The 19,326-nt window shown below is 40.4% G+C and overlaps 1 protein-coding gene across 1 annotated transcript in view; it reads left to right on the forward strand.

Moving 5' to 3' along the window:
- The first annotated feature begins 2,069 nt into the window (after window positions 1-2,069).
- The window catches only part of cep350 (centrosomal protein 350), a 33,010-nt gene continuing 15,753 nt past the window's right edge, over window positions 2,070-19,326 (forward strand). The window contains exons 1-17 of the mRNA XM_053322410.1: window positions 2,070-2,358; window positions 5,779-5,867; window positions 6,023-6,066; window positions 6,229-6,337; window positions 6,513-6,675; window positions 7,621-8,288; window positions 8,456-8,569; window positions 9,215-9,343; window positions 10,919-11,035; window positions 12,381-13,123; window positions 13,247-13,365; window positions 14,162-15,216; window positions 15,610-15,751; window positions 16,024-16,193; window positions 16,398-16,584; window positions 18,374-18,558; window positions 18,847-19,010. Of these exons, the coding sequence (XP_053178385.1) occupies window positions 5,792-5,867; window positions 6,023-6,066; window positions 6,229-6,337; window positions 6,513-6,675; window positions 7,621-8,288; window positions 8,456-8,569; window positions 9,215-9,343; window positions 10,919-11,035; window positions 12,381-13,123; window positions 13,247-13,365; window positions 14,162-15,216; window positions 15,610-15,751; window positions 16,024-16,193; window positions 16,398-16,584; window positions 18,374-18,558; window positions 18,847-19,010 (4,185 nt within the window). The 5' untranslated portion in view covers window positions 2,070-2,358; window positions 5,779-5,791. The remainder of the gene's footprint in view (window positions 2,359-5,778; window positions 5,868-6,022; window positions 6,067-6,228; window positions 6,338-6,512; window positions 6,676-7,620; window positions 8,289-8,455; window positions 8,570-9,214; window positions 9,344-10,918; window positions 11,036-12,380; window positions 13,124-13,246; window positions 13,366-14,161; window positions 15,217-15,609; window positions 15,752-16,023; window positions 16,194-16,397; window positions 16,585-18,373; window positions 18,559-18,846; window positions 19,011-19,326) is intronic.

Genomic DNA, 19,326 nt, shown 5'->3' on the forward strand with positions numbered 1-19,326 from the left:
TGTCTCTGCGTGGTCAAGCAAGCAGCCATAACCTGGAAATCTCAATCTCTGGCTGAATGGTCATGACTGCAGTTTATCTATTTATGACTCAACAGTGTGCACACAAATCCTACCATCAAACTATTTTTTACAATGTGCTCTCTATTTGTTGCCATAGGGACCAATAAAAGAAGATTCTGACCTACAATAAAAGCCAGTGACATGAAAAAGAAATTAAGCAATATCCTGTGATGATGAGTGACTTAAATGGACTGGACTCGGGGTGATTTTCTTTAAAAGAGTGGAGCGTTCAAGGTGATGCGATGCACCACTCTTCAGGTACACACTTCAGCCGCAGGGTGGCAGTAAGTGCACATAACTTGAAGTTGTGTCTAAATGGTAACCCCATATCTGCGAAAGATCTCGCGAGAGTGATCGTTTGAACCCAAACCCGGATCTTTCCTAAAACCCTAACCAAGTGTTTTTGTGCCTAAATCAGTGCCTAAGCAGACCGTAACCAGAACGTTGTCACTTCCTAAAACATAATTATTTTATTCAATGACCAACAATTATTAGCACAATGAGGGAACTATGGGCAAATTTAGGGTTACCTAGGGTAACCTGGGGCTTTCTAGGGTTAAGTTATGTCAATGAGCTTTGAGTCTGTCCTTTTTATAGTATATGCTCAACATTTCTTTACATTTATTTTCCTGTGGGTTATTTTCACTTATATTTTTTTATTCCTTTTTCTCCTTTCTTTTTTGTTAATTTAATCAAAGTCATTTGTATGGTCAAAACAAGTTTCTAATTTAAGAAATTAAAAGCTGAGAGTGAGCCAATAGCATCTTATAATTTAAGATTAATCTTTAAGAACCAATGATGAGTAATGATAGGAAAAATATTGTACATTGGTTAAAAGGATCAAATTAAATATAGGCATTAGTATGGAAGGGATAGGGTAAAATGTGTCTGATGTTACTACTGTAACATATTAGGTTGTGTATTGTGTATGTTGAACATGTACTCACTTCCTCTTTTTCAGTTACAATATATTTTTTACTATTTAATTGTATTTCACATTTAAATCACCTATTAATCACTTATTTTTTGTGATAGTGGTCATTTTCTCTTACTTGTTTTTTCTCTTGCCTTGGTGTTGTTGTGCATGACAGTTATGCACAACAATACCAAGGCAAATTCCTTGAATGTGTTACCTACTTCTGATTGAGGGATAATAAGCTGTAACTTCAGCCAACACCATTTCAGTCTGTAGAAACTCTTTATGGTACTGCACTCTTCATACGGTTTTGTTGGTAGCAGGTCTAAACATGGTGGGATATACCGTAAGGGCAATCTGAGCAAGTCCCAGGAGCCCTTGAGCATAAAAGGGGCCTCAATGATGAAGAAAAAAATTTGGTTTTTTTTTCAGTTCGACAGAAATACGACACAAAGCTTGAGCAAATCTCTTGATGTTGATCATTGTCAGTCAGAAACGTAGTACGTCCAAAAACAAAATATGGAGTTACAAGTTTTCCACCCGACAGCAGTATTATCCAATCGGAAATAAAATAAAACTTTTTTGGGGGACATGAGCTTCAGTGCCAGGGGCCCTTGGGCAGCCTTGGGTCTAATTGCTATTTTTGTTGACTGTTTCTTTTACACTTTTTCCCCAAATTTTGTTGATTTTGTACTATAATTACTTACAAACTGAAATCAATTCAACTGGAAATTTCAAATGTATTGTGTAGCTACTACAACTCTGTTTATCATCCCTCGTTACATGCCTTTCCATTTCATTCATAGAGAGCCTGAGTATGTTTGGTGAATATTTACAGTTTTTAAGAAAAAATACGTCATTCTTTTTTCCTGTTTGCTTTTTGTGTGTGTGTGTGTGTGTCTCTCTCTCTCTCTCTGTGTGTGTGTGTGTGTGTGTGTGTGTGTGTGTGTGTGTGTGTAGGGTGTGTAGGGCTCAACTGTTTGACGTGGCCCAACTCTCGCGATGTTTCGGCCGCTCATCAGTTACCGACTCGTCCTGGTTGCTCAGTTTCACCGCTGAGAAACATCAACATAGTAACCCGGGAAAGGCGACCCCCAGACGCGGGTAGCCACATTTCTTATCCAGGAATTACACAACTGAGACTGGATATTTGGTTACCCCGAATGAAGGTAGAGATATCAACAACCGTATACATGTCGCGGAAAAAGTTGGTACAGCTCAGTTGGCACAAGTGGTAGCTAATGTTCGCCGGCTAACGCTAACATTAGCAAACAGACTGCTGAACCAAACTGAACAAGTTTGAAGAAGTTGGTGATTTTACTTATCATGAGACCACCACCGTGAATGTGGACATCTAGACACACCGGGTCGTTTCCGTAAAGGTACGTGTTATGTCTTTTCAAAGAGGTTCAGCTAAGTTAATTCATGACTTTCCTGTCAGCTAACATTAACTCTCGACTTGGCGGCTCCGACTATTCCCTGGGCCGAAGACATTCAGAAACAAGTCATCTTGAAGTCAGAGGCTAGATTGAGTTACTGGCAAACATTGTTTACATAAAACGAATGATTTTTACAAAACAGAAGAAAATAATTGAAAAGTTGACTTAGTTGAAATCATAGTTAGGTTTTAAAACACCGGTAATAAGCTGGTTGTTAGTTCACACACTCGAAAGTACATTAATGATGGATTGTGCACGGATGAGTAGTTCCTGGATGCTGAGTTTTTTGTTGTAGCTCATTTAGTTGTTGTTATTGTTAACTGTATTTAAATTTAATAACAATGTTTAAGAACAGCTAGCGGTTGTATATACTGCATAATGGGTTGCTGTGTTGGTCTGAATCTATCGGTTTTAATCTCTCAGCGTTTATAAAATACTATTGCGAAATAATAATGAAATTAATAAGTATCCAAATCGGCGGCTATCTTCTCCGCGACCGACCCGGAGACAAAAAAAGTCACATCAATTGGGTGAAAAGTGTTAAAAGCTGGACTTATTACCACGGAGTAAAGGTGATTTACATTAACAGTAAATACAACCCATGTAAAACCAAAGATGGCGCATAACTTCTTCCTCGCCTAACGCAGGATTTTTCACTGCTGACATTAGTGGCCGGAAGACATATTGCAACAGTCAATGCATAAATTCTGTAATTTTTGTCATTTAAGTTTTATTGGTTTTCACATTTTAACAGTACAAAAATACAGATAGCGTCAGTGTGATATGTTAAATAAAAGGGAAAACAAACAAAGTACCCATTTATAGGAACAAAAAAATAATTAAAAAAGAAAAGGCAGTCAAAAACATCAATCCCAGCATGTCAGTGTTTCTTTATATTATATTAACCATTACCCCAAACCCTCTCAAAGTTGTACACCCTTTATGTATGCCACATTTTGCTAGTTGTGCTGTGCACATTATTTACTCAGGCAAGTGTTCAAATGATCTCAATCTTCAACTCTTTGTCATGGGTTTGAGTCATTCTTCTGACACTAGTCTATGTGGGCTCCTCCAGTGGCATTAAATAAGCCTGACTGCAACTACAAAGCCTGTGACTGCCAGACCGAACTCTGCTTTCGTAAGCTTTGGTAGCATGGAGGCATGGGACAATACTTTCATGTCATGATTGTCCTCACCCAAATAATTGCAATTAATGATATTATCTGAAAATCATCAGAATATGCTCTCAAAAATACAACATAAATGTTGTTGTAATGTAATGTCCGCCCTTAAGTGGCAGCAACAAGTGCATTGTTGCCTGTTGCTGCAGTCTGTGAGCGAAGAGGAAGCCATGTAACAGCTTGGATTGTATACGTGTTGTGTTTGCTTTAATGGTGATCACTGTCACTCTGTAGGATGAACGTGTGTTTTGTTTTTCCCTTAACAGTCCTCCAAGTTTACCTTCCCTTCAGTTTGTAAAATGCACTTTCAATAACTCACTTTATGAGCACTAAATGTCTGGATGGTGTCAGTTAACGAAGGCAGCACCACGAGATATACAGTACAGTACTACTGATTCTTTGGATGTCAACTTGAATTGGTAAGCTGGCTCTGATGGTTAACATCAGTAGTAAGTTTCTTTCACAACGCCAATTTTCAATGTAAAATTAGCTTCGAGCAAGGCAAGTGTTTTCTGTAATACTGGGGTCTGTACTCAGCCTGTACCAAAAGTAGCTAACGTCAGCTTTTCATGATAGTCAAGTTGACAACATCGAAGTTAGTTCCTCATATGAGTGCACAATTTAATGCCACATAATTCTAGCTGCTTTTGGTTCTCATTCCATCCAGACATTTTGGATTCACTTACATATACCAGGAAATACAAAGTCTGTAGTCTGCTTTGATAAGCAAAATTTAATACGCATCATTGATCAAGGTTTAAAATTATGGTTATCAGTGTAGGATGATATATTAACCAAGAGGGTTGCTGCCAAGAAATCTTGTTTATGGAGAAAGACTTTGCTTTCTTCCTGTTTGCTCTTTCAGTGTGAAGTGATCACCTCAGGGGTGTGTCACATGATTGTTATGACTAAACTGCATGACTTCTGAAGAAGCTCCTTATGACTTAAGGAGTGTAAAATATGACGTGCTGCAGTGCAAAACACACATAATGACCCAGTAACAAGGCTTGGATTGTTCATAGAGCCATAATATAATTCATTAACTGATTAATGGAGCAAAGTTGTCAACAAATTGAGCCAGCATTGTCTCACTAAGAGTTTCCCTAATGAGAAGAATGCATTAACTTTATTATTATCCTAGAGAGAAACTGGGTTTAAGTGTGTGCACAAAAATTGACAGTAAAAAACATGCACATAAAGACAGCAGCAAGTTTGTACTGTATATTTGACTTTAAGAAGGTTGTACGTAACTAGGAAGACACACCTGTTCTCTAGCATTGCAGGTGTTTTAAGTAAACATCACAATGTTGACATGTGACAAAGTTAAGGTCTGCTCACCTTCCTTCATGGAAATCCTCTGAGGAATGTGCTGCTGTTGAACCAGTTTTAAACAGCACGTTGTCAACAGGGTGACATAATAGATGTTACACTTGGAGTGGACTTGGCCATACTAAATAGGATATATTGAATATTTGAATTAATTCAGATGCTAGGCATTGAGTGCAGTGTGCCATCAAGACTGTTTTGTCTAAGACCCGTTTCTGTCTGAGTCATTTCTTTTGTTTGAAAGTGCTTGGTTCTTTTTCAGATTTTACTGCCTTTGTACATAGTGCAAGAGTACATGCGTATATTATTCTCTTAATGACTTTTTTGGGTTTATCTATCTATAAATGACAGGAACGTCTGTCTGTTATAAGCATATCTCTCGAACCATTCATCCGATTGATTTCAGACGTGACAGGTGTCTTGCTACGGGCATGAGTAAGTGCAGTGCCAAGTTTGACGTTGTTTGGATAAGAAATGTAAAAGATAAAGATAAATATATCGGTAAAAGAAGCACACATTTGCTGTTGACGCTCAAGCCGCTGGTCACTCCCCCTCTCACACAGGGGGTTGCTCTGATAAGTGGCACCACAGAGCTATCAGGACGCTTGCTCTCACACACACATATACACGTGCAGTCACTCTCTAGCCCGCGCTCTTGCTTGCACGCTCCAGATTCCGGGAGATTGGATCTCATTTGCGGGCGTCAAGGAGCCGCTATCAATATGTGGGGGACTTTGAATGTCTGACTTTGTAGTAAAGACATTCACAAAAACAGATTTTGCACGGGCACTGCACTAGTCTCATTAATGTCGAATAATGTTTTTTCATATATGCCTATGTCTAATCTTGGCTGCAGGTGAACGGGAGAGATGAGGAGCAGCAAGAGAACTGAGGCGTCTCTTAAAAGCTCTGCTCCGCAGCTCACTGATCATAATATTGGCACAGGTGTGTAAAGAAAAAATGCAATTTAGTTTTAGTGGTGTTAAGTTTCAAAGTTAGTGTAGTGTTGTCATGATTAATAAGGCAACTGTGTCATGTGAGTTGTTTACACAGAAAGAGGATCTGTCTCCTGTTGCAATTAATTTTCTTTCTCTTTTTAGAGCTGACAACTGCATGGAAAAGTTTGGCTCAGTCCAAAGCTGCTGTAAGTACACCTAGAACAGTTTTCTGCTGAATAAATGAATACATTATTTGTCAGTCTTTCAGGAAAAGTAATGAAATAGAATCTGCAATATCTAATGACAATTTATTCAATTTCATCTTCACATAACCCAAGGAGTCTGACATTTGTCTGCTTTCTTTTTAGTTGCGGCATATAGAAAACTGTATAGAGGCAACTCCAGGGTCATCGGTTCTCCTGGACTCTGTCATGGACCCCCCCAGGAAGAAATCCTCCAGAACAGTCCACTGCAGGGGTGAGTTATTCCAAAATGTAAAGCTAAAACACATTATGATTAAATGAATTATAAATGATTTATCAAATTATTATTGTATTTGTAGTTTTGTGATTTCACGGAGTGATGTGTAGTGAAGTGTCTTGATTTTAAGTACACAGTTTTAACATCACTTCTCTCTTCTCTTCTCTCTCAGATGGACAAGTTGATGACATTGGAGGGTCTTCAAAGCACAGGGGGCATAGTCAACAAAGCCCAGAAAAGAGTAACTCTCGCAGCCCGCTGAGAAATGCCACTCAGGACAGCAATGTCCGCAAGAACAACAGTGTGGAGTTCAGGGAACCACTGGCCTCATACAGGTACAAATACTGTAGAAAAATGTTAAGCTCTCTGTGGATACACCGCTACATTTGGGTAGGATAGTACACAATAATCCTCTGGACTGGATATCTGTAGTTTGTGCTCTAAAGTGCTGACTATATAACATTGGTAATATTTTTCTTTACCTGAATCTTCTACAAAAAATTGACCTTAATCTATCACCAAAAGCATTTATTGAACATACTTATCAAAATGATTTGCCAGTTTTCTATGGTATTATGTTTAAAAGTACATGAAGATCATATTTTTATAGTAATATACTCTGTATATGTGTTCTGTAAAGTGACAGTAGGATAAGATGGTGTTTATTCTTCACCTGGGCTGGAATATTTTCATTGTTTAATATTGCATCAGCTCGTTACACTTCATACATCAGAGGTACTGTTTCTCTGACAAGTCATTCAGCGCAGTTTACTCTTCAAGACCTCCATTCAGAGACCATATGTTTTTGACGTCCCCTCTGAATTGTCCGGAGGTGAATAGCTCACTGATACTTCAGTAGCTTTTGGCTCTCGGCTCCAGTGTTGGGATACTGCAAGACCTTAAAATGTTGTTTCTAGTATTTGAATATGCTGCACATTAACACTAAATTGTGTACATCGAAAATGTTTTCTTTCTAACATACATTTTTTAACAGTAACTCTTAAGCAAAACCTATCTTTGAAATAAAATGTCAGACTTCTTATTTTGTTTGTTTTACTATTACCAGCAAATGTGCAGAATAGTGCATCATATTCAGATCGCTTTTTGATATTATTATCCTCGGAGAGCCATCATTAATCTTATTCTACAATCATATCAGTCAGAATGACCAAAATTTCAAAATTCCACCACCCATAAATGTGTTCCTCTGTATGCTCAGTGAGTGGTAAATGTAAATCTTGATCCTTTTCCTGATCCCATGTAATCTGATTTGCTTGCAGAGAGGCCACCCCACCACCACACCCCTCCTCTCAGCTGGAGGCCTACAGTCTGCAGTCAGTGCCAGGGTCTTCGTACCCACCCTCTCCACCTCCCTCAGATCCTCTGCTTAGCCAGCTGGTCTACCAGCGAGACACCAGGGACAAACAGACAGACAGGGACCTGGACAGCACACACTCCTCGGCTCTGGAGAGCACCGAGGTCCGCTACCTCAATGACCAGCCAGCCCTAGACACCCTGAGGACTGTTGCAAACCTGTCACATCCGACAGGTGTAAGAGTCTCAGCAAGGGAGGGGGCTAAGGAGGACAGCACTCCCAAAGCACAATTTTCCCAGAGCATGGACAGCCAAGAGTCAAGCTCATGTGTAGCTCCAGCCCCAGGCTACACACGTCGAGGGGAGAGCACTCCCTCCACCAGCCCTGGCTCAGCTTCCCAGCGGTTGGAGAACCTGAGGCGACATCAGCCTGATGATAAGCTGGAGAAGCTCAAAGAGCGTATTCGAAGGCAGAGACAACATCTGGAGGAGGCTGCAGAGAGAGAGAAGCTGTTGGGTTATCTAGAACAGCCCATAATGGCCACCGTGGGGAGTAACAATAGTGGTACCAGCAACATGCCCTCAGCCAAAATACGGAAAGTAACAGCTGCACCACCGGCACCTATATACAAAGGTATTATGGCAATAAGATGTTCTAACTTTCTAACTTTTATTTTATGTTGACTAAATTCAGTAAGAATTATATGTGAAGTGATACTTTGAAGTTTGGGGAATACAGATTTGAGCCATTTAAGTAGAACGGGATGTTGCAGCTTACATCTTCAATTTTTTTACTTTCAGGGTTCAACAGTACTGAGACAAAGATCCAGACTCCTGACGGGAAAGTTTGGAAAGAGGAGGAGTTTCATAACCTCAGTAGAGAAATATACAGAGACTTGTCACGACAGTTTGCTGGTAAACACAAAAACATTTTCTTTTCATGTCCACTGTTTTTTATGCGTCATATTCACCATTGTCACACAAACCTGAGGTGCAATATATAAGGATCATTATCCCTCAAAAAGTTAATCCTTTTTATTCACTATTTAAATGTCCGTCGACTAAAATAACGTGACAAAAATTATTATGTTGAATCAGTTGATTTATTCTACGAATAGTTGTTTAAACAAGACAAGTTTACAGCTGTGCCAGTGGCTCTATGAGGCTGGACTTTGACACATCTGTGCTTTGAAAAAGATACAAACATTTCATGGAAATCCATCCAGTAGGTGGTGAGAGATATTTCAGTCTGCACTAAAGTGGTGGTCAGATCAACACACTGACATTACACCGGCATTTTATAGAGCCATGCTGCTAGTGTGACTGAACATTTTTTACATTTAGTTTATCAGACTCACTGATACAGAAAACAAATAAAGGCTGCTGTAAACGGTCAGTGCTTACCACAGGTGAAGAATTTGCATGTAATGGTTCACAGGAAGGGAACGGACCTGGAAATTGTATTCACTTATTCAATTATATTTTTTGATGTAATTAAGAAAAATGTGTCACTCTTTATTGCCCTGTGTCTTACTGTTTGTATATGTGTTTTGTGTACAGAGAGCACAAGATCCAGGCATCAGCAGCAAAGGGAACCGAGAACAGACAGACCTAAAGAGAGGAGGGCTCCCAAACCAGTCAGGAAGGTCCACAGAGCTGCTGCCGCCTCTGACCTAAATGCAAAACCAGGTATAATAATCCTCTTTTATGTGAGAGCCAACCTACCTTCTGATCTATTTTTAATTGGTGACAGCAGGAATTAGGAAAGCTAAGCACATAGAATAGTCTTGCAGGATTTTGTCATGGGTCATTGCATACGTTATAAAACCGAGGGTCTCAAATCCTGAACCATGTCATGTCTGTGCTATTCTGCCTCTCTTTATCTAATCTACCTTCATTCCAATATTTATTTCTGTGTAGACATTGCTCTTATTATATTCTGCACAGATGCTCTCATTGGCATCAATAATCATTTATATGGCATTATTTTTTAGACTTTTGGTGAGTGTTTACACAATATGTGTGATGTAGTCACATAAAGTGCTAACTTTGTTTAAGTGTACATGAAATAACCCAAATATTTGAATCCAAATTAGTGTATGTCATAAATGCCCCAATGCCTCAGTCATCCCATACCAGGCCTGCATGTGTAGTACATGAGCGGAGCCATCGCTGGGTGCTGAGGCCGTGTTAAGACTCTAATCCCTGAAGAAATGTTCAGTATGTGTGACAAGCAAGTAGCAAACAGACTCCCTCATAGAAGAATCATAGCCACATGCTACAGTAACTTGGTTTATAGCACACCTCTGACAACTCTGAAAACTCCCCACTCACAAAGATGCTTCCTAAGGCACACGGGTCAACATTATTGGTTGCTTGCTTCAGGTCTATGTAGATGTGGACACAAGGAAGTGCATTTGATAATATATTATGCTAGGCATTGTCACCTTAAGATCCTATAAATGATTCAGGAACCCAATATTATTATTGCGTAAACACAACAAGCACACAGTGGTAGGTCCTAAGCGCACAAGCTCCTCTGTCCTGTTTTCTTTCTCTCATTCACTCTGCGCATGGTGTCTTCTTGTGTTTCTTCCAACTTTTGTATTGCCTCTCAATTCTGGCTTGTCTCTGTTTCATGTGGCACAGCACTATAAATAGCCCTCTGCAATCTGTGGCCCGGTTCAGTTGGCTCATCCACCCAGTACAAACAGCTGCTTGGTTAGTAAATGTACAGCTTCATTACCAGGAACTGCTTGTTGGTGGAACACTCGTAATGAAAACTGCTCTACATATTAGTCCAAGGAAAGAGACTGTTGTTAAGTTTTTGAAATGTTTAATGCTCTGAACACCACAACTGAAATTCTACTCGGATTCATTGTACTGGACTGGACTGGAGGAAATTAAAAAAAAGGATTTTAATCTGCAACAACAAGCAGTATATCAGACACCTTGTCAATTGCTATTGGTGCCCCACACAACAACTTCTATAACTTTAAAAAAAGAAGTCAGAATCCAGTCCTTTTTTCGTATTAATAAGTTTGAGTAAAGTGACCATTTAAACTATGCACCTTGACTATGAAGTGTTTTTCCTGTATGTCTCCCTCTCTGTAAGTTGTGTATTTATGCTCAAGTGCTGGTGGTATGTCTAGATGTATGTGCTAACATATGCAGTCATGTTCCTTGAAGTCAACATGAACCATATTGAATTGCTGTGCTACTCTGTAGCAGCATCTAAGGTATTAACTTTCTGTTTCTCTGCAGTGATTAGCCCTGCTTCGTGGCGGGAGGGCCAAAAGCTGGTTAAGATGGTACTGGGTCCAGTTCCCAGGCTGCCCAGAGAGGACAGGTCTCCACCAGATGACAGACTGAGCAGAACAGGTGTGGCTTGGAGACCTAAACTCTTACCCTTCTATACATGCCACTACACCCCTATCTTATATTACCATGTAAGCTCATTTCATGATCCCAACAGCTGACTCAGCCTACCTAAAACCGAGTCAACTCTGCTGTAACCATTTCTCAAATGATCTTCTTGCACTTATTGACATAGTATCATTATCCAGGGTGACAAGAGGTAGAGAGAAGGCGAGCAACAATCTAGACTTTGAAAAAAGCTCATAATTTGCCAACTTGATGTCACAAATATCGTCTTTGCATTATTAACTAAGACTTAAGTGCCATAGTGTAAATTAGTTTTTACCCTTCACTTTTAAGCCATGTTGTGTTCTCAGTTTACTCTGATGTCTCATGGAGCAAATGATCTTTCACTTGTGAAATTGAACATACATTTGTTCTTTTACCTGTAACAGAGTTTTTGAATTGGAAGGTGTTATAAAATACACAATTTCTAGTTTGTTATGGGGGGTTTGCATGTCGAGGACCCACACTTGTGATTGACAATAAACCCAGCCAAAAGAATATCAATAAATAAATAGTCTGTGGCTGCTGCTGCACACACGATGCCATAGTCTCTTCTCATACACATACACACTATCTGCATCTACCTCTGTCTGTGCTGGCTGTGTCTGTACTGGGTACCATTGACCGGAAGGAATGGAGATCGACTGGCTGTTCTGGTTGGGTGCACAATTAGACATGGCCTGATTTCACGAAGTTGCCCCACTGCAGGCGGCATGTTCTCTGGGGGATAGCAGAGTAGGGCAGGAAGATGCTGTGAGGCTCACTGTAGTCATGTTCAGCAAAAGAACTGTCTGGATTAATACTGTAAAATCTAGATGGGAATTTTCTATTTGGCCCAGATTAGAGTTGCCATGGCAAGCGTTCCCCCTCAAGCCTCATTTATTATGTGTAGTTTGTCTGGGTTGAGTGCTTCAGCTTAAGAGGTTTTTAAATCTGCTGCTGTCACTTGCTGTATAATGCAGTGCTATTCATTCAGTGTTAAACCTATTTACTACAGATATTGATCATACATAAACAGGACAAGAGGCTTTATAACCTACTTCTTACTTACTATGTAGAAAAAATGGACCAGTCACACATTCAAGTCTGATACATATATGAATTGTGATTGTAAAGTTGAGATTTTCAGTGTTTCATCAGTCTGGCCTCCATTTCAAGTCTTAGTTTATCATTGAAGCTATTTATTATTATTATTGTTGTTATTATTATTATTATTATTATTATTATTATCATTATTATTGTTATTATTGATTTGAATAACACTAATAGCATTAACATCTTGATTTGCTTTGAATCTCACCAGCTTCCCGTCACCGCTCCAGTTCACACCCACGCTCAGAATCAAACCAACGATCTCGTCCTAATAGCACAGAAAGGTCTTGCAGTACATTTCAGGGGCAATCCAGAGGCCACTCCACAACCACATATACCCCCCCATGTGCAGCTCAGGACAAAACGCCAGTGGGTGTAAGCACAGACCTGTTGTCAGTGGATATCCAGGGCATACTTGATGACCTTCAGCTGGAGTGCAAAGCCGCGGAGAAGGATGAGAGGGCCCGACAAAGGTCCCGAGGAGGGAGCAGTGGTGTAAGAGGGAGAGGGGGCTCATGGTCACGAACAAGGACTCCAGTCTCTGCTTGGGGAACTACTGTGCCAACAGGTAGCTCCTCAAGAGGCTGCCGCAGTGCCAGCCCCACTACACACAGACCAGAGACTGTTAGCATGGCTGACAGGGGGCAGAAAAAGCGCCACTATGATGCAGATAGCGTTCGCCAGTACATTGCCAGGCAGCAAGAGGACAGAAAGAGGCGTCAAGCTGAAGAGAAGAAGGCAATGAGGGAAGAGGCAGAGAAGAGAAACCAGAGGCTACAGGAGCTTTACAGGAAGCAAAGAGAAGCTGCTAAAACAGTGGCCCTTCCCAGCGAGGCACCTGTAGCACCTGTACAAAAGCGATTACAGGAGACCTACAACAAACTGCTGCTAGAAGAGGCCCAGCTGGGCGAAGAGGCCACACAGACACAACTTACTGCTCCTTCTATTCAAATGGTACTGAATACAACCATTAAACATGGTCACCTTATATGAAAACTTTATTAATTAAAAACAATAATGGATTTCCTGTAAGAAATAATTGATGATTTTCTGAATTGTGTTGTCATATGTCCACAGAGGCAGATGTACCAGCCCTCAGGAGAGTCGGATAAAGAGAATAAAAGACTAGAGCCACCACAGAGCCCCTCAAGCAGTGATAGGTCTTTGAATGATCAGCCACCTCCGCTATTATCCAGGTAGACACATGCACACACTCATACACAAAACTGCCTGCCTACTTAACTCTCCAGAAAAACAATCAATGCATTCATGTTTATACATAGACAAAAGACAAACTCCTACTGGAAATAATGTTTGTAGGGATAATAACCAGGGAATCACCTGACTGCACCAAATATAGAAACTGTCTGTTCTCAGATGTTTGTTTTTTATGAACACCTCTTGCAAGTGCCCCATAGGTCTTATTGCTCTGCACTTCAGTACAAGATACACAGAAGTAGTGCATGTTTACAGTCACTGCTTCTGGTTTAGGTGCATGAAAGAACATTTTAGATAACTGAATGTAAATGAAGTTGGAGGCGTGTAACGAATGTATTAACCATCATTGTAATTGTGAAAAATAGTTATTTTTACTCATAGTCATCCATCCAGTTGCAGTTTATGCTTTATTCTGCTGTAATTTTTTTTTGCAAATATTGAGAGTATAATGCTTTATACCATTTGAGTTGCATATCAGGCTGCTGGATACATTTATTCAAAACTATAGCTATTAAATACATTATTTCTGCTATACATCAAGTTGTTTTTGCAGGGGAGTTTGGTCAGAAATGTTAGGGAAGAATTTACTGCATACCTAGAATAGCTGTACACAACTCATCTGCAGATGTCAATAGTATTCAAAATGAGAGTTCACTCACCTGCTCACCACAGTGGACATAATTAAACATTTACATATTTTTTTATTTGATTATTGTTTTAAATACAGCTGCTAACATTTATCTTTCCCATTCTGTGTTGCTCCCACTGTTGTAGGAATGATTTGGATGTTGGAGTTTCCTCCTTGTTTCAGCCCGACCGCCTGAGCCCAGCTGTTCGACCCAGCATTGGTCCTAACAGCAGTGCACTAGCACCTGTTAATGACCATCTCCTTTCCCAGCTTCTCAGGCTGGAATCCACGGTTGCAGCTGGTGACATCAGGCACACTCAGCGACCAGCCACTTCACCTTCCAAAAGGTCACAATCCAAAATGTCCCGCATAGAGACCCTAAAGGCCACAGCCGCGTCCCTCTCTAACCGTATAGAGAGTGAGGCACGGAAGCTTGCTTGGGAAGGAATCAATTATGGTACAGCAACTTCAATGGATGTGGATTCTATCTTGGCTCCTAGGTCCTCTCAGGCTAATCTTGATGATGGACGCTGGGCAGAAACATCTCCTCGTGCCCCAACAGAAAATAATGACATGGCACTGAGAATCCAGAGGATTTTGACTAGCACAGGTCATAGCTCATTCAATGGCAACACTCTTCCAGGAGTAGGAAATATGCACACCTTTAGGGGACAGAAAGAAAAGAATAGTAAGCGCCCCAGTTTGACCAATCCACAAACAACTTCTGCTGATCTAACAGGGCACATCAGTAACAAATATACACAAGACAGGAGGAAGCTTGTCAATGGCTTGGAGAAGGTAGAGAGTATAGATAAAATGCCACAAAGGATGGAGTATGGAGCAGTGGAAGACAAGGGAGAGAAACAGACGGACCTCCATGACTCAAGTGCAGGCTCCATCAGTGAGGGTCCTCTGCTGAGTGAAGGCAGTTTCTCTGAGGATGAAGCAAGCCCCGCTCACCCCTCCAGCCATCGTGTACCTAGACCAGCAGATTGCCTGGAGGCAGTGGATGTCTGTCCAAGTCAAAGAAAAGATTACCAGCGTCTCTCTGAGTTCCGGAGGGAGGCAGCAAAGTGCTCGGCCCTCAGTCCAACCTTTGTTCAGCAGGACAGCAGCAAAGCAGCCTGGGAGGAGCTGAACAAAGGAAGCCCTCTAAGTGTAATCAACATTTTCACCAAGAACCTTCAAGGGCAACATAAAGGTTAGTTCACAGATGGGTATCTGTCAACTAAGAGAAAACTCAGCTTTCTTTGGAGGTGGTCAGGCAAAAATTGTGTTAAACAACCTCTTAATTGTTGCGCCTGGCCCTGTTGCAAAGTCACTGTGTGTTGAAGTGTTTGATATTTAGTATTTATTTCAGGATTTATGGACTATTGAGGTGTTCACTCTTTAAAGTGTATTCCTGTCAATATTGCCATGCCTGTGGCCAACACAGAAATATACAATTAAAGGAAATTGTGAGAATAATGTAGGAATGTATGAGTAAGCATCCGATAGAATATATAACTATAAGGGCTACACAAACTCTAAAAGTAATGCTGTATTGTTTGTCATATTAATACTATTTCTTCTCGATCTCTGCCTTCTCTCATAGCGAGTGAGAGAAACTCTCCCTCTGCACATTCTGCCCACTCTGGAAATTACTCAAGAGATGCAGCAGTCTATGAAGATGACTTTGTGTCATCTCACAGCAGCGGAGCCAGTGGTCAGTTTAACAGAGGCTCCAATTCACCCAGGTAAGATAAATAAAGTAAAAGCACTTTTTAAAGTGACCACTGGGTGGCATTCATGTCACACAACTGGAAAGCTCAAGCAGTCCTTTCAGGCAACAGTCATTCTCTGTACTGTTAGTTTGTTGATTTCTTATTCCAGACTTTTTATAATGAGGATAATAACCAGTACAGTCAGTAGACATTTATGTGTGTTTCATTTATTTTTGTTGTGTCAAAGATCCTTAATTGGATTTAAACTGTGATGTGACCCTTCCTTTTTCTCCCCTTTCTGTTAGTGTGAACAGTCACTTTGAGGAGCTGATGAGGAGATCTCCTTATGAGAAAAATACAGGTGGCATCAGTTCCCACCATTCATCCTTCCATTCATCTGTTCACTCACCGCATCTTTCCTCTGGTTCCCCATCTGGTTCTTCAGCCCTCTCAAAGCACTCCTCTAGAAAAAGAGGTGGGAATTAATACTTTCTATAATCATTTTGTGGTATGATTCTCAGTTGTCAACTTATCAAAAAATAAACTAAAAAGCACAAATGAAATCGATTGAAGCTTGATAGGATGAATTGTTGTTGAGTGAAACTGCCTCTTAAAGGCTGTATGTTGTATTTTTGATTTTATAAATCTGTGATGATAAAACCCCCCCGTTCCTCTGCAGGCACAGCATCAGACCAAAGTGATGCCACTCTGGTGGAAGAGCAGAGAAGTTCCTGCTCGCCCCCCTCAGAAGCACCATCCTCTGACTCCAGGAAGAGAAGCTCAGAAAAAAGCCCTGCTCACAGCCAAGCCAAGAGTGTCCACTCTAATGACACATTAGGGGAAGCTTCAGGGCATTCTCACCAAAGGTAATGATCCTTGACAGTCTACATTAAAGTGGAGGTTTGTTACTTTGGTTTAGTTAACTGGTGTAAACGTTTCACCTACAAGGTTCCAGTTTCACTCTGTGTTTTCAGTTAAGAGCATCTCTAAGATGTCAAATTGAATAGTGTGTAAGGTGGTATTAGTGAGGAGAAGGAATGAGGAATGGTGTTCCCACAAGTTTAAATTACCCACACATCCAGTTGTCTCTGGTATTTCCTGACCTTCAGTGCAACATTGCGGTTGTTGTGCTACCCTTTATGTTGTAGGCTGTTAATGTGTCTTGTGTCACAATACTTAATTTTTTTTTAAACTCAGATTTATCACAATGATTTTGTGATAAATTGAAACTTTTGTTTTCTATTACAACTGCACTTGCTGATAGATTAATATGTCCAAAGGCATATTGAAATTAACTCCTGAAGTTACACCACTGAGCTATACTTCAGTGGAATTTAAAAATCTATGTGCACTCTTAAGTGAATGGGACCTTTTCAGCACTGGTTCATCTCAGTTGTTCCTGTTCCAACCACTCAGAAAACTCCTCTTGGTATATTCTGTAATTACTGAAGGTTAATTTATCTGGGCATGACTAAACACTAAACTCTGCATAGAGAGTCCAAGTTGAGGCTGCCAGTTTAAACAGCATTGTGGCTTGCTGTTCGGTTAAAGGGTTGAGGGTTTAAGCAGCCGTAGAGTGCCCAGCAAAAGGAGGAGTCTGCAGCTCGACTGAAAACACTAGTACTTTGTTTTGGGGGCCTGTGGGGTGGTTGGTCAGGTCAGCCAGCTTCACCACAGTTTGGGCCTGCTGCCAAAAGAAAGGAGAGTTTTTTTCCCTTAATTTCACTGCCCAGGAGTGATATTTGAGCTCTCTAATGGTACTCTGAAGCCCAGGTGGCAGATTCCTGCCATTCTGTGGAGGCTTTATGTCTTAAAAGGTAAAGGCAAGACATTCAGACATGATTTGTGTTCTTCTTAGCCCCATTTACAAAGCAGGTGATTGTTCTACTGTGGAGGTAGAGATTAAGTGTTTTTTACTGACAGAAACAATCTCAAAAATAACTTAACAGGGACAACTGATATATTACTAAAGTGTTGCTGATTTGTACTTTTCGGAGCTTGCATCCATATTCATTCATTATATTTTCCTATGTAATTGTCATCCCAGTAACATTGCTGTATTATGATACAGTAATAAAATCTGATTTTTATCCTTTGAGCCAAAAAAAGGTGACTGTCTACTCTCCTGAATGGTGAAGTAGTCTGTATCCTGATCTCTTGAGACCTCGTCCTTGGCCTCTGTTCATCTCTGAGCAGCACAATATATCCATTCATAGCCTGGGACCTCCCAGCAGGGCCACAGTCAGTTCAAGCTTTTGCAGGCAGGGGCATGGACCCCATCTCTCTTAATTATTTGCTCAACCTGCACCTTATTATAATATCCACCAACCCACTTTGTAGAGTTTGCAACATCCTGTCACAACTTTCCTGTGCATGATTTGAACACCTATTTTTTAAACTATGTGTTTAAAAATTATAGTAGTGTATATTACATTAGTTACCGTTATTATTTTTCACCATTTCACATGTCAGCTTTTTTTGTCAGTATTAAATTTTGTTTCCAAAACATCTTTAATTATTACATTTACTTAAGACATCTGCAGATACCCTCAACAAACTTAACAGCCTGAAAGTTACAAATGTTTTCTGGTCTCAAATTTAATATAACAATAATAATCAATGTTTCTTTACTTTTTGTTTTAATTGCTCTTATAGTTTGGGGCTGGATGGTAAGAAGTCTCCAGCAGCACAACCCAGACTGGCTTCTCCCTCTGGCTCTGGTTCTCCTCCAGGAGCAGGTTCTCCCTGTGAGCCTCTGAGAGGTGGCTCTCTGCCGGGGGCAACTAACCTGAATACAGCAACCTCAGCCCGCAGTGGTAGAGCAGAGACCAGGACCACAAGTAAACACATTTGTTATTGATGCAGTTGACATTCGATATTGTAGATAAAGAACTTAATCGTGTAAAATTTAGACAATTTTAATGACACATGACAAATTTTACTCTTTGCCATCACATTTAATGCCTGTCTAGTTGAAGTCATGACTATTAAAAATGATGACAAAAAAAACGTGTTGGTTACACAGATGCATACTAATAAGATTGTAATATGTTTGTAATATGTGTGTTGCCTTATTTATGAATCATCGCACTCAACCATCATCTTTCTATTAATTTCTTTTCTCCCAGGTGAACTACAATATTCACCCGCTGTCCTGCAGCAACGTATGACAGCAGAGCTCCAGTACCTGGAATCCATTGAGGAGTCAGTCCGACAGCTGGGAGACGTAGAAAGGCTAATGGGTGTGTCCATGGCTCAGCAAGAGAGTGCGTCATTGGCCCAAATGCTCAAGGTGAATTAGGGTATTTGGCATAGAATAATAATGTGTAGTTATTTCACCTGGAGAAGAAGTTTTTTTTTTTTTTGCATAGAAGCTCTTGTATTTAGCTGTGTCAGAAGTATGGGTTTTCTGTCTGAGACTGTGGGACTCAGACGGGACTTGGAAAAACACACCCACCCTTCGCCTTTAGTATATTTGCTTAGTTATGCTCCATTCTTGGATGACTATGGGATTGCTGTTTGATGTAACTTCAGACCACGCCAAATCCTTAAAAACATCTGTCTCAAGGCATTTATTTGTTTCTGGGAAAGTTACTTTATCTCAAATC

Source organism: Scomber japonicus, chromosome 7, assembly GCF_027409825.1.
Source record: "Scomber japonicus isolate fScoJap1 chromosome 7, fScoJap1.pri, whole genome shotgun sequence".
In the NCBI taxonomy this organism is placed as follows: domain Eukaryota; kingdom Metazoa; phylum Chordata; class Actinopteri; order Scombriformes; family Scombridae; genus Scomber; species Scomber japonicus.